This window comes from Netta rufina, assembly GCF_964035555.1.
Source record: "Netta rufina genome assembly, chromosome: 4".
Taxonomy (NCBI): domain Eukaryota; kingdom Metazoa; phylum Chordata; class Aves; order Anseriformes; family Anatidae; genus Netta; species Netta rufina.
The window spans coordinates 50559367-50571963 of record NC_140127.1 but is presented as its reverse complement, the minus strand read 5'-3'; the positions used below and the strand labels follow the sequence as shown (position 1 = coordinate 50571963).

The window sequence follows — 12597 nt, the reverse complement described above, 5'->3', positions numbered from 1 at the left end:
AACCTCGTATCAGGTCTCAATGGCAAATGAGATGTAAAAACTTAAAGGAGCAAAACAAGATAATAAGGAAAAATAAACTGGTACTAAAGGTGTTTGCAAAGTAAGGCAAGGTTATAATTCACTCCCTGAACTAGATTAGAATGCTGCAAGAGTGACTTTGTGCAGTAATAACATTTATTTCCTTACTTCTAATGGATAGGAAATGATGTCTCCAACTGGGATAGAACAGATTCCCCCATATGTTAGATTTATTTTTATTTGAGAAACCTTCTTAAATAACTGACAATTTGTTATACTGCAGCAATCTAACCAAGTATTCATTTGGGTCAGTATTGCTTAGGTTAAATTCTGACTCATATCCCACATTACAATCTGCCATCTGACTATAGAAAGTAAATGGCTGCTTTCCTTTGGGTCAGCCTGTATTCCTCACGGAAAATAAATAAAGAAATAAAGAAATAAGTCATTTATAGATATAAACCCACGCTAACACAGTGACAGGGAACCATTTCGAGCAATTTTACCACTTTAATGTTAACTGTTCCAATCAGATGTTTGGCTTTATGGTGCCCCAGTCCCACACTGGACTTCAGCTGAAACCATCAATTTACCACTGTATATTTACCACTGTATGGATCACCTCTGTGGTGTGCAGAAAAAAAAAAAAAAAAAAAAAAAATGTTTCATCATCATAAATGCTGTCAGAAGAATAGTAACTATATGAAACAGGAAAAATGATGCTGTAAAAACACATTTAGCAACCACATTCAACTTGATTTCAACTTGATGTCGTTAGGAAAGAGATGAGCCAGTAGAAAAAGGTCGAGATCCAGCCCCATGTCCTTATGTGTGGTTGAATGGTTTAGGGCGCACAGACTAGAAATACTCTTTTGAAATGCCCTATTTAGACTCAGATCTCTAAGGAAGAGATCCTTTTGCTTGGTGTTTGGAGCTGCCTACCATGAAGAAGCACAGAAAAAAAGGGGCTCCATTTGTACATCTCTGTGAAATAGGTCCTAGGAATGGAACCGTGACTTTGTTTGTGAAGTAAATGTAAAATGAATCTTTATTTATCCCAGAGGTATTTCATATCGCAAGAAAAAATGCAGTGGAAAATAAAGTAGCCTGGTGACATTAACATCTAATACACTATTAACCTCTGCGATATCACATTTCTAAAGCATATTTTCTGTGAACAGCAAGATTTACATGTATACATAACCAGTTCTTGCCATGTTTGAATCCAGTTAGATTCTAGACCTGTGGCACCTCTGCTTAAGTGTTTTCCCTTCAGCTTTCAGCTGCGGGTCCAGGAGCAAACAAAATGAAGTGTTGCCAGATCAAGGACTGTATTACCATTCCTAGACATTATTTTCTAGGAAGCAGAAGTTTAATGTCTGGAACTGAGCAATAAAACACATTTTAATGGTTTTAAAGGTGGGAAAGAATCTAGGGAGCAAACAAAGGCTTACACATATCAAATAAGCTTTATTAATAATAATAATAATAAAAAATCTTGGCAATCACGTAGCAATTTTGCGAGGGAGGGAGCAGGACCAAGGTAGCGCTCCGCGGTGCGTGGGCGCCCCCGCGTGGGAATCCGGCCCCCAAATCTCTGCAAGGACTGCCAAGGAAATCCTGTGTGCTGTGCTATCTGTTCAACACCACAGGCAGTGTTCCTGCTAGATTACTCGTCTAAAAGCAGAGTTAAGAAACGTGAATGCTCCTGGATAAAAACCATCATCAGCTCTTTCTCGTTATCAGGATATCTCTGCACTGGCTGAGGAAAAGGCAGAATTGGGGCAAAATTGGAGGGAGGGGTGTGGAACAGGCCACAGCTGATGGCACGAAGAAGCAAGCTCATCATTATCTTCCACACCCTGAAGCAGAACCCCTGATTCTCACATCTGAACCTTCCCCTGGTTCACTTTGCATCAAGCACTCACGAAAATTTTGGGTAGTGCCCGCACTTTTCTTCTTTCTAGTACCAGCCCCTAAAAACAAAGCGATAACTGCAACTGCTACCTCACATAGCAGATGTCTGTGTGGTACCAAGCCGACAGATAATCAATATGCTCTCAGTATGAGATAACAGCTTACGATTTCTTCTATTGTGTTGCATCTTTCTAAAAAAAAAAAAAAGGAATATTCAAGAGATTTTTATCATACATTTTTTCATGATTTTTTTTACACTAAAATTAAGTTAAAATTTCCCTGACTTTATAAACAGACAACACATTTTCTGCTTCAGCCCTTTGGTATTACACCACACATGTGGCTAATGTTGGCCCCATGTCTGTGTGCCACGCCTTTAAAGCAGTTACTGAAGCCCCACCACCAAGCAGCTGTCTTGACCTTTTTCAATGAGAAGCTCCTGGGCTTCTACCTGAAAGCAATGAAAACCAGCCAGGCAGAGCACCCTGCGTGACACCCCTGAGATGGGTTATTTCAAATCAATTGGTATAAGTAATGGGAAGCACAGAAGTTTAAGCAAACAGCAATGATCCATATTACACAGGTTAGTACGGTTTCAGCAGCAATTCAGACAGTTAGCAAACCATGGCACAGTTCACAAATAAGATGTGAACACTTGACCTTGTTCAATCCGTCACTGCATGTTTGCATCAAAAGATATCCGTTCAATAACTGCAGAATTTCTAAGTGGTCTCTCAAGCCCAGTGGCATGCTTTGAGAGCTTCTCCGACTGCCCCCAGGGGACCTGCAGATCCATTTTGCATGTGGTCAGCCTTCCTGAGATGAGCCTATTACCAAGCACTATCATAGGAACAGACATCTCAAGTCTAATTTCCCTAGCTAGAAAATTCATCATCAGTGCGTATAGAATGAAAATTCCTAGCTCTGCAGAGGCTTCTGATGCTGCGGTTTGTTCAGTGGCAAAACCATTGTCCAGTTTTCCAAAGCTTTGAGTTCAAACTCATGTTTCTATTTGATCTGTGTTACATGATTTAAACCTGTGATTTAACTCTCACGCCTGGAGGAAAAGTCTAAAATTGGATGAGATGTTCGCTCTTTCAGTGGGCATCTGGAGAAAGTAGTAAAATGCAATAAACTGGAAGCAGTTTAAGCACTAGTTCAAAAATAACATCAACTGTGAGATTTTGAAATTCAACCACTTTTGAGCTTAATTAAAAATGTATTTGAAAATGCTAACAATAATGTTTACATTCCCAATGGTAAAATGGCAGATTAATTTTTAATTATGTGAAAAATAATTAACATCACTATTAAAAGAAAGAAGAAAAAACACACTAGTTTTAAAGTAGATATGAAATATTTCTATGATAAGAAGATAAATAAAATATCAATAGATCCGTAAGAAGATCAATAACAGTGTGGTCTAAATAAAATATAAAACACTATGAATATCAAAGGAGTAACTACAGCTCAGCCAGACGGTGTCAGATTGTAGTACAGGCTCCTGAATTCTTCTGGAATCCTCTTTGCTTCTGCTGGATCCAAACTCTGTATTTTGTCACAGGCTGCACAGGAAATCAAAAACAAAGCTGTGCACAGAGCCTGATTTTACTGCCAGAGCTCCTCCTTACCAGTTTAAAAGTTTCCCTAATGTTATCAGTCTATTAGTTAACTGAACAACTCAAGCCTGAACTAAAAACAGTATTATTATAGCTACCTAAAAATTGATCTTTAATCTTAAATTCTGCCCTTATTTTCTCTTTTCTTACTTTCTGCACTAAGAAGCTTCCCCTGGGCACAGAGAAGTGGAAGTGGCTTCTCTATAGCAGAAATTTCACTCAACAGCATTCAAGAGCAGCTCCTTCCACTTTAACAGCAACTATTTAAGCTAAGTAATGAAACAAAAAGAAAAATCAATAGCCAAACTGTGCCTCTGTTTCAGATGGATACACAACCGATGATATTGAATTTTATTGGAATGGAGGAGAGTCTGCAGTAACTGGAGTTAGTAACATTGAGCTCCCACAATTTTCTATTGTTGATTACAAGATGGTATCAAAGAGAGTGGAGTTTACAACAGGTAAGCAGCAGCTAGTTTAAAAAGCTCCCCCACAACCCCAGAGATATCAATCTCTAACTTTTCTTAGGCATTAGTCATTGTATGCCTTCTTTCTTTCAGGAGCATATCCTCGGTTATCACTTAGCTTCCGGCTCAAGAGAAATATTGGCTACTTCATTTTGCAGACCTATATGCCTTCCACATTGATCACAATTCTGTCATGGGTATCTTTTTGGATCAATTATGATGCCTCTGCAGCCAGAGTTGCTCTAGGTAACTTATTTTCAAAATCACTCCAATATATGGATACTTCCTGTCTTTGAACACAGTAGTGCCAATTCCATGCAGCTTATTTCAGAAGCATTAACTCTGATCTGATGCTGTGCCTCACAGGGTCTTTACTGTCAGGAAGGCAGGCAGATGTCACCTTGCCTATGTCTGATGTTTGGCTCTGCAGTTAGCTTGGGAACCTGACTGACTTCCAGTTGCTGTAGTGGTCTTTGGACCAGGCCAAAAGCAGTTTGCTTCCAAACTGAAGCATAACATTCTAATTCAAATATCTAAGGTTATCTATGCTGTGCTGCATCAACATTTCACTGATGTTAAAAAGAGTCGACTTCAGCTGGATGTGTGGTTTGAATGAATATACAAGGTCCTATGGACAACGGTGAAAATTTACACCAAATAATCCTGTTTTACACATATGGTTGCTTATTTCCCATACCATGTTCTTTCCTACAACTTACCATAAGAACCAAGACCTTCTGCCACTGACTGTGCTTTAAGGCAGATACCCTCTTCAAATTATGTAATTTTTTCTCACCACTATTTTGACTCACCACTCTGTAAATTCAACTCATTGCGCCTGTGCACAGTGTTATCTAGATACATTAATGGCCTGTGATTAGATTAAAAATAATTTCATCCAGCTAAAAGCAACAAAAACAAAAAAGACAGAGATAGCTAACACAGCGAGGTAGAAATGTTTTATTCAGAGCACCCTTTTAACAGGAAAAGGTCTTTGGCACAAGAATATCACCTTCTCTTCACCAAAGACCATTATTTTATCACAAATTTTTCCTTTCTATTTTACATTTTCAGTCAAAAGTTCCCCAGGAACTTTTTCTGGTTCCAAATTATCCTGGGTCCCCAGGACAATGCAAGCTACTCTATGGGTCAAGCAGGGCTACTGCTGTAAATGAAGTGTTCCAGAAGTATTTAGGACCTGATCACATAACTAAACCATCAGCATCAGAACTGCGTAGTAGGAGAACAATGCTGTTATCTTATCTTCAATGCTCTTATCTTCTTCATTGTCTTTTTATTCAACGTCCACCTCTCTTGCAGGGATCACAACTGTGCTGACCATGACCACCATCAGCACCCACCTCAGGGAGACTTTGCCAAAGATTCCCTATGTCAAGGCAATAGATATTTACCTGATGGGATGCTTTGTGTTTGTGTTTCTGGCCTTACTGGAGTATGCCTTTGTAAATTATATATTCTTTGGGAAAGGACCCCAACGTCAAAAAAAGACAGCAGAAAGGACAGGACATGCTACAGGCGAGAAGAGCAGACTGGAAACAACTAGCGTCCAGGTAAAATATTCAAACTAACTTTTCAAACATTATTTCTGCTGTAACAATGTTGATGAATATGATGATCGAGAGAAATACAGTTTGAACACATATGCAAAAATCATTTAAGATCGTCTATAGAAAAAATATGTTTTAAGGAGATTACAGAAACAGTTTTTTCAGTCTTCAACTCAAAACAGAGTAGGAAACTACAGAATATGCAAATGGCTATTGAGAAGAAGCATTTATTTGTAGCACAGAACAAGTTAAAGGGGTACAAGGAAGTTAAACATTTACCATTTCAACTGTAAAGTTGGACTTTTCTATACAAGTTGGTACAGAATAAATATTTAATATAAAGTTTCCTTTTATACACAAAAACCACACCAAAAATAGAAAGCAAAGACAGATTCTGTTGCTACAGTGAGTTTTGAATGAAACCCACCCCACTGAATTTTCAGAAATTCTCAGTGGAAAATACATCGTAATGAGCCCAAAGAATTTTTGCTGCTTTTTTATTTTCATACAATATATTCCATCCAAGTATCTGGATGGATCTTATCCAGGCTACCTCTTAAAATTCTGGTCTGTTGTGGCCTGAAGTGGTAACTTTTGGACAAAAATGTATTTGAGCTCTCTGTTCAGCTTGAAGAAAAAGACTGACATATAAAACCCTTAACAGGTAAGCCATTAACTTGATGGATGGTTGCAATTTCACATACATGCCAGGAAGTGCATTTCCAAAACTGTGGTGTTTTGTTAGTTTTTGTTAGAGTTCTGTGTCCAACTAAATGTCTTGTGTTCCAGCAGCCACACCACTGCTGTGCATCATGCTCTCAGTCCCAGTCAACTCATGAGCCCATTAAAAGTCCTTACCTGCATTTGCCTCCTGTCCCAATACATAGGAGATGCTTTATTACAGTGAATGCACAATTTCAGCTTGGACTTGCAGCAATCTCTGAGGTCCCACAAAGTATTGTCCTCCACAAAGCAGAGGAGATATGGATTGTTGTCCCCATTTTGGATTGCTGTGTGTAGATACTGTCTGATTCTGCGGAAAATAAGGAAGGAAAAAAAAATCCACATACTGGGACCAGTTACTTCCACAGCTTTTGGGCTAATCCAGCCTCAGTGAAAAAGCACAACAGGGGTTCATGATGAAGACAGAAGCCTTGGCTATATGGGCCCCAGTGCACTCACCAGAGTCAGGATAAAAGAGCCGGAGTGCAGGTAAGCTCTTTTTCCTACATATTTGGCTAGTTTGATTGAATATCAAAAAGATCTAGCTCATATAAAAGAGCTTTGTCTAAATGTTATGTTGGTGAAGATTACCCAAAGAACAATAAGCAGAATGGGATGGAATAGATTTATGAACACACTTGAGCTTTTCAGAGCACAGCAACAGCATTTTTCAGACAGCAAATGTAAAGAACACCTATTTTATATGAGGATTTGTAAGTGTCCACACTTTAGATTGAAATTACATTTTGATACTGAGAACTTTTAAAGTGAGTAGAATGCTTTCTGTCTGTACAGTGCAGGTTTGTGATTTTAGATATATGTATACACATATATATAGACATGCATATACATATAGAGACAGCTGAACAGAGATATCAATGAAGTTAGTTATCTCACTGGAGACACATCAGTGTGTGACCTTGTGAGCATTCATTTTACTCAGCGTGGAAATGATGATGTCCAACAGCAGTATATTTCTGTCTTTAGCAGGCAGAAAGCATGTGATCAGAACAGAGCAATGCAGTAAGCTTGTGTGATCTCTAGCAAAGACAGCTCCCAGCCCTTCTTTTGAGATATTTCATTGATATTACGATGGTCTATACTGAAGCAGGGAAAAGGTTTTTTGGAACTCAAAAGAAGTGCAGCTGTAAGTATGTGCAGCTACAGGAGATTTATTCCCTTTACAGGGAATCACGTAAGCATACAGGGACCTATAACTAAGAATGTATGTAACAGTGCTTCCTCTTTTTGTGCCAGGTGAAGATATTGCTTATTTCCGTCTGACTTGCAGCCCTCCCAACTAAAAGAGTTTGAATTCCTTCACCAGATAACAAGTCTTTAGATATGTGGGCAACACTCAGCAAAGTGACCGTGATATTAAAACAGAGAAGACCAGACGGAAACTGATGCCATCCTGTTTCATGTGTAGCTGTACTTTGCTCTACAGACTGAAGAAAGTGAAAATAAGGCCTGTTCAGTTTCACAATTTATGCCTTTCTAATCTATAAATACACAAAAACAAAACAATGTAACAAACAAGATTTCTATTTCTCTGAATAAAATAAAAAAAAAAAATGTTTATATGTCCTCGTCCATTTGTCAAAACAAGATGTCACTGAGGAAATCACCATAGTTATGTATTAATAGAACAAACAATTCAGTAAGAAAATATTCAGGTGGTCCACATGTGAAGAGCTTCTGTTTCCCTAGACAAATCTAATGTGAATAATCATTACACAGATGTCTCTCAAGCATGAAAACAGACAGGATGCAATCATAATGTAAGTGGGGAAGAGGATGAACCATCTAGAAGCTCATAAATTACATCACAAGGCAGGTGACAAGAGGTCTCTTGCCCTCTAATTCTGCACAACATCATACCTTCCTTCCAAATCTTCTGTGAACCTAAAAACATCCATGATGGAGAGACAAAGACCAACCAGAGGATCCAAGGAAGGCATAATTTTCCAGCACTGTGGTAGTGGAAGGATAAAAAAGGAGGGAGCACACCACCATAAAACCAGCTCAGCCTTCATGTAAATCCACACCTGAATAAGTTTATCCCTGTTGAGTATAACCTGTTTCTTTGAAGAGATTGTGATACTTTTACTGCAGGTAAAAGAATATCTGTTAATCAAGAAATCCTGTTTTCATCCCAGAAATGGCTGGTTTATATAATAAAATTTAGGGCAGGATTTATCTCTTTCCTGGTCAGTAACTTTAGCCTTGAGTCTCCAGCACAGTCTTTCTCCACCAGCTTTTTTCCAACAAATGCCACCATTGTGTTTCTAAACAATAGTCTGAGCATACTCAGCCACGCAGATCCAACTATGTCTGCGCTAAATCATCAAAGATTGAGCATCACAGATACTTCATTTTCAAAAGCCAAAAATTATATGATTTTTGATGCCATTATGTTTTACAGGGAGAGAACTTGAGACTCCTTAATGCAGCACAGTCTTGAGGAAACAAGCAATGCCTTGCAAAATTTAAGTGTAAGATAAAAGATATGATCCATCTAAACTGAAAATGTTCCAGGATAGCAGTATAAGAAAGAACATTTCCATTAAGGAACATAAAGACAGTATTTGAAAGAATAAATGGGTTATATCCAAGCAAGGAAAAACTACGCAGGGTTTGTTATGGCTCATCTTTCCTACCTGAGAAGAACGCTGAAGTGCTCCATTCCAAAGCCAGCAACCAGCCAGTGGGCCAGAAAACTAAGGAGTAGACAGAGCCTGGGTTCAGCCCACCCCTGATCTTCTTCAGGTGCACAAGTATTAATAACATTTTGGAGTGAACTTCAATAAATTCTGAAAGGGTTTTTTAAGACAGAGAAACTATGAGTCAAACTATTATTTGACTATTAGCCCAACTTCTTGTTGCATAAGCAGAGAATTTGACCCAGGTACATTAGAAGGACTTTTATACTTCTCTGAGCTAATTTATTAGAGGCCACTGTAAGACCCTTTGCTCTTCAAAGCCTGAAATTCAAAGACTGAATTGTTTCATGATGTATATAAAGCATCTCTCCTAAAATGATCTAAATAAAACTCATTTTAAAAAATAATAGAATAATTCATAATACTTAACTTAGGAACTCATATGCTGCTTGGCTTGTAATAAACTACCAGGACATATTAATTTGAAAAACATCCCTATGAATCAATTTAGATTGTAAGCGGTTATGTAGTTGTCTTCACAAAAGAGAAGCTATAATAACTGCTTAATGATGCTTGCACTACTGTTATTACTATTACAACATTAAAGTAAATTAGTTTAAATATTAGATTATACAATCAAAGACAGCTCAAGGAGTTATTCAGTAAAACTGAAAAGAAAAGGTTGACCCATCAAAACTTCTGTGTTTTGTGTTTTTTGTTTTTTGTTTTTTTAATCTCATTTTACTTGGAGAGAAATCAAAGAATCACAGAATGGTTTGGGTTGGAAGGGACCTTAAAGCCCACCCATTTCCAACCCCCCAGCATGGGCAGGGACACCTCCCACCAGACCAGGTTGCCCAAAGCCCCATCCAGCCTGGCCTGGAACATTTCCAGGAATTGGACATCCACAGCTTCTCTGGGCAACCTGTTCCAGTACCTCACTACCCTTATAGTAAATTTCTTCCTTATATCTAACCTAAATCTACCCTCTTTTAGTTCATAACCACTACCCCTTGTCCTGTGAACTACACTCCCTGACAAAGAGTCCCTCTCCAGCTTTCTGGTAGGCCTTTCAATGTACTTATAGGCCACTATAAGGCCCTTATAAGGACACTATACAGCCACTAATAATCTGAGACCTTTACTTTTTCCACAGAAAACTTCAGAATTTTCAGGCAATGATTAGTCCCATAGCTACAGCAGTCCTCTGGAGAGTAAGAAACACTACCTTAGATCTTCCTTCTGCACATATTAGAAGACCTGACCTAAAAAGTAGAACCTCAGTAGCCCATATCTCAAGTAAACATGGCAAACACCATGCCCGTCTGTGACCATCTGGCCTCTCTAACTCAGAATATTTAAGCTTTTCCCACTAAAACAGAGGTGGGAACTGCAACATTCCCACCAAATGATCATTTCAGTATGTAAAGAATCAGTTGCTAAACCTCACTAAGTGAATTCTATGTCTGTGGTGACTCCATTACTCCTTTTAGAAGGCTTTTTTCCCCTCTGCTCTCCTGAGAGGCTCCTGTACAAACAGTCCCGTCACGTCTTTGTTTTCAGTTAGCAAATACTTAGGCTGGCACAGTGTAAATGTGCCAGTCGTCATCACACATCCTTTTCTCTCAGCAGCAGTGGGAACAAACATCTTGCATGCTGCCAGGTGGAATGGAGGCTTTCACTGGCTTCCAGCTTTCCTCCACAGCAGTCCCTGGAGACTGGATTTTCACTGTGTGCTCTACTTGGGTATTTTCCTTGAATGTACTTCAAACCCGATGTAGATTATTGTACCAATTCCTCACTCTGCTAGATCTTTCTAAAGAGGTAAAGCCCAGGGTGTGAATAATGCATGGTATAGCACTGGTGCTTCACTAGACAACATATTGTCAACTGGTGATTTTTTTTTAATCTTCTGTATGAAGGCTTACACAGACAGCCTTGGTATCAACTGTGGTATATTTGGGGCAGGCATAAGGCCATAAGGTAATTTTAATAGTAAGCCCCAAGTCAAAGTCTTAAAAGTTTCATGTAAGAGGTCTGTTTCCTGGTGTGTATTTCCCTCATTTAAGATACAGTGGAAGTTTAAATATTTGTGAATTTGAAGTCTTTATGGGAAAATCAGAATTCATCTTAGAAATACCAGAAACATCTTCTGAAAGAGGGTTTACTACAAACTGCTGGGAACCTAAAGATAAGTGAAAAATTAAACTCAAGTAATGCAGCCATTCATATGTGATCACACTCATGCATGAAAAAGGGCAATGACATTAAAATGTTTGTGTGTGTGTGTACATATAGATGTATATACCAGTTGCAATTTCCAGTTCTTTACTCGAGTATTTTAAAACAGTGCCCTAACAGCACAAATAAACATATTTGAAATAACTACTTCTGGTAACAATATTTTAAAAATGCAACTGCATTTAAGGTTTCCCTTTGTAAAATGGAATCATTTGTCTGCAGATGAAAAAGTTAATGGCATGCTGTGGGGAGCAGGGATTTCCTTCCCTACAAGAGATTAATTCTCCAAAATTAATTCTTATCACAAGCTTTTTACAATAACTGATAAAGTGCATGTGTACCTACATGTTCTTCATATGATGAATCTGTCATCACAAAACTTTTTAAAACTAACCCACAGCTGTACAAAACTGTACAAAACTGTATAAAAATGGCAGAGACAGGAATGTTTTATTGTCACCTCAAGTACAAGAAAGCTTAAGGTGCCAGGTCACCAGATATTAAACCTCAGTGTTTCATAAAGATCATGATTTAAGTGAAAGATAAAAGTAGAAGTGTTCCTTTATGGATGATGCAATAACTGAGTTGAAAGGTCTCAGACCAAGAAGCTGGGTCAGGATGGAAGATACTTAGACATTTAATAGCTGATTTCATACTAGTCAGGAAAGCATATTCAGCATCTTTTCACTTCCGTCGACAAGATGCAACAATCCCTGCAGTCCCAGAAGCACCTCAACTGTAGAGCCAAAAGGTACCTGCCCATCTGGGAGACAGCTTGGGCTGACTGAGGAACTTACCTAATTCACATTCCTTCCTTGACACAGGTTGATGCCCATGGAAATGTGCTGCTTAACCCACTCGACATAAGAAATGACTTCAGCAGCTCAGGCATGTTCACAAGTCTCCGTGACACCCAAGCCACCACGTATACATATGACAGCACCAGCCTGCAGTACAGAAGAGCCACTTCCAGCAGAGACCTCTACAGCAGGAGTGCTCTGGACAGGCACAGGCTTCATAAAAAAGGACGCTTACGAAGAAGGGCATCCCAGATCAAAGTCAAGATCCCTGACTTGACTGATGTTAACTCCATAGACAAGTGGTCCAGGATGGTCTTTCCCATCACGTTTATTCTTTTCAATGTTGTTTACTGGCTGTATTATGTACACTAATTTATGCAATAATGTTATAATACACTAACACATCTGGACTTTTTTGTTTTCCTTCTCAATTTTGTTAACTATTAAGGACTGAAGTAGCCATGTTACATTTTCAAGGTGAAATACCCAGCCATTGATTACTTCTAGGTTTAAACTTTTAAAGCAAAGAAACAAACAACAACAACAAAATACAAACAGACATCATATTCAGATCAGAATAG

The 12597-nt window shown here is 38.6% G+C and overlaps 1 protein-coding gene across 1 annotated transcript in view; it reads left to right on the top strand.

Moving 5' to 3' along the window:
* Window positions 1–12388, top strand: part of GABRB1 (gamma-aminobutyric acid type A receptor subunit beta1) — a gene marked incomplete at its 3' end in the record, with an annotated part of 124341 nt that extends 111953 nt beyond the window's left edge. Inside the window, exons 6-9 of the mRNA XM_084285607.1 lie at window positions 3878–4015; window positions 4115–4267; window positions 5342–5592; window positions 12041–12388. Coding sequence (XP_084141733.1) covers window positions 3878–4015; window positions 4115–4267; window positions 5342–5592; window positions 12041–12388 — 890 coding nt within the window. The remainder of the gene's footprint in view (window positions 1–3877; window positions 4016–4114; window positions 4268–5341; window positions 5593–12040) is intronic.
* Window positions 12389–12597: the final 209 nt, after the last annotated feature.